The sequence below is a fragment of the Cydia pomonella genome, chromosome 9, assembly GCF_033807575.1.
Source record: "Cydia pomonella isolate Wapato2018A chromosome 9, ilCydPomo1, whole genome shotgun sequence".
Classification (NCBI taxonomy): domain Eukaryota; kingdom Metazoa; phylum Arthropoda; class Insecta; order Lepidoptera; family Tortricidae; genus Cydia; species Cydia pomonella.
Window position 1 is genome coordinate 23,693,817 of NC_084711.1, and position 2,400 is coordinate 23,696,216.

General features: G+C 45.3%; 1 protein-coding gene across 1 annotated transcript; it reads right to left on the reverse strand.

Annotated features, from left to right (window-relative positions):
• Nucleotides 1-210: 210 nt before the first annotated feature.
• On the reverse strand, nucleotides 211-1,821 carry LOC133521668 (uncharacterized). The gene is made up of 3 exons (XM_061856754.1): nucleotides 1,405-1,821; nucleotides 1,132-1,306; nucleotides 211-961 (listed from the first exon to the last, which is right to left on the reverse strand). Exons 2-3 carry the CDS (start codon nucleotides 1,160-1,162, stop codon nucleotides 321-323), a joined length of 672 nt encoding a protein of 223 aa, XP_061712738.1. The 5' UTR covers nucleotides 1,163-1,306; nucleotides 1,405-1,821; the 3' UTR covers nucleotides 211-320.
• Nucleotides 1,822-2,400: the final 579 nt, after the last annotated feature.

A 2,400-nucleotide genomic window follows, 5' to 3' on the forward strand; every position in this document is an offset into this window, starting at 1 on the left:
TTTTATGAACAAGAGTTGCAGAAAACTAAACACAATGACATTTATCTAGTGGAAAAAGTTTTAAAGCGTCGTGGAAATAAAGTGTATGTAAAATGGCTTGGCTTAAATGAAAAAAGTTGGATAGAAAAAGATAACATTGTGTAACTATTTTACTCAATAAATATTCATTTACTCCAAATCAATGAGGTTTCACTCAATAAAACATTCCTATATTCAGTAATATGAATTTATTATTAATACGTGTACATTAAAACATTTACATTCGCAGCGAGCTAACAATTTAAAATTAAACAATGACAAGGAATAAATGCATCATCACCTTAATATGTACGAGCATTCTTACATTTAGGTTCACATTCATAATCACCGGAAGCTATTATGATTGGACCTAGCACACAAAATATTACATTGATTAAATAATTAAAAGATTTAGTATTGAACACCACGCGTGAAAATAGTTCCGCTGTAACGCCACCTAATAACGCAATCCAGTCTTGATAGTTGATTTGAGCATCTCCCACTATCTCTTCTACGTCATCGTTTAAATCGTCCCACATTACAATTAACGGGTAAATATGACAATCGTCATGGTGACCTTCGATATACAATCGTTTTAACAATCTCGCTACTTCCGCTCTAAATGTGTGAAATGGCATGGGGAGGCGCCATCTATTAATCAGAGTATTGTTCTGGAACGCTTTTATCCACTTGCTTTTACATCCTTGATAAAAAGATTTCATTTCATCGCTCGTATCGCTCTCAGAAGCGCTCTCTAGGCAGTTTGTTTTTCCCTTGTCCCCATCGTCTTGTTTTAACAGTGCCTTTGCTGTTGCCATCGGTTGTGGTCCGGGTGACGATTGCGAAGTGGAGCTGCTACAGCCACCGTCACAGCCGCCGCCGCCGCTTGTGGTGGTGGACAACCAGCACTGGCAGCACCAAGTGGTGATGGTATTGTTGTCGGCTGGGGAAAATATAATAAAAATATTGTTATTATTTATATTAAAAGTCAGCAAGTGTTCCTAATTGAGAACATAAGGGATAGGTCGAAAGTGATAGATTATTTAAACTACACAGACAGAACAGAGGTGAAATACTCAAATGTTAATGTGAGTATAATACAACTATACTTACATTTGGTATGTGATGAAGCTTGCGGATCCATGATTTCAACGCAATATTCGTTGTGACACTGTAGTGGGAATATGGTTCAACATGCTCTTTTATAGCAGAAAAATTCAGTGGAGGGGTGGGGTGTAGACGGGCGGGGCGCATGTGGTAAAGAAACGTGTGAAACGGTTCTCATGAACTCTATGAAAAGAGGAAAAGATTTGTTTGTTAAGTTATCGTACAGGAAACGAAACTACATTATTTTGTAATAATTAAAATATAAATATATGTACTTACCTCAACTTTCGGTGCAAACTGAACCATCTTTGTCGAGCGAGGTCAAATGTAGTCATTTACATTATTGCTCAACGAGCTATAGGAAATTGGCATCGATACATGCGAATTTCACATAACGCCTAGTCTCACTACGATTGCATATATAGTCGAGAAATTAGGACCAGTTTCACCGTGACGGGGTGGCCTAGGGGTTCATGACGTTAACTGGCTAAAGACGCCCCGGTCAGCTAAAGACGCTGGTTCGAATCCGACCTTCGCCACTGGAGGCCACCTCGTCACTTTTTGTTTGTCGTACACGTACAAAGTGGTGCCATCTATTTTAGCGAAGTTTTCCCTCGGGAGATAAATACCTTAAACATAGAAAGTAGCGCCAACTGGCGAGGATATATGCACAACTACCAAGGGGCGCAGGGCCAGGGGCAGCGGCGGGGAGGGGGCGGGGGAGGGCGGGGAGGCGGCGGGGAAGGGGGCTAGTGGCGCCCTCTAACGGATCTTTGCCGAACTACCAAGTGGCGCAGGCCAGGGGCAGCGGCGGGGAGGGGGGGGGGGGGGGGGGGGGGGGGGGTGAGGGGTGAGGGGGAGGGGGGGAGGGGAGAGGGGGTGGGGGGAGGGGGGCGGCGGGGTAGGGGGGGAGGGGGGAGGGGGGGGAGGGGGGGGGAGGGGGGAGGGGGAGGGGGAGGGAGAGGGGGAGAGGGGGGAGGGGGGTGAGGGGGTTGAGGGGGAGGGGGGTGAGGGGGTGAGGGGGGGGGGTGAGGGGGGTGAGGGGGGGTGAGGGGGGAGGGGGGGAGGGGGGGGAGGGGGAGATAAATACCTAAAGTGAGCTGGAATCGGCATATCCTCCCTACTGTTGGCTTTTAGAATTGACTTTTAAATGATTATTTTGAATGATAAATATGTAATAACGTTCATTTGGATCTGATTTTGTTTGATACTTTACATTTAGTATTTTCCTTGCGTTGGTGTAGTGAAAAAATGTGTTCCATTCGGTGGCAAAAT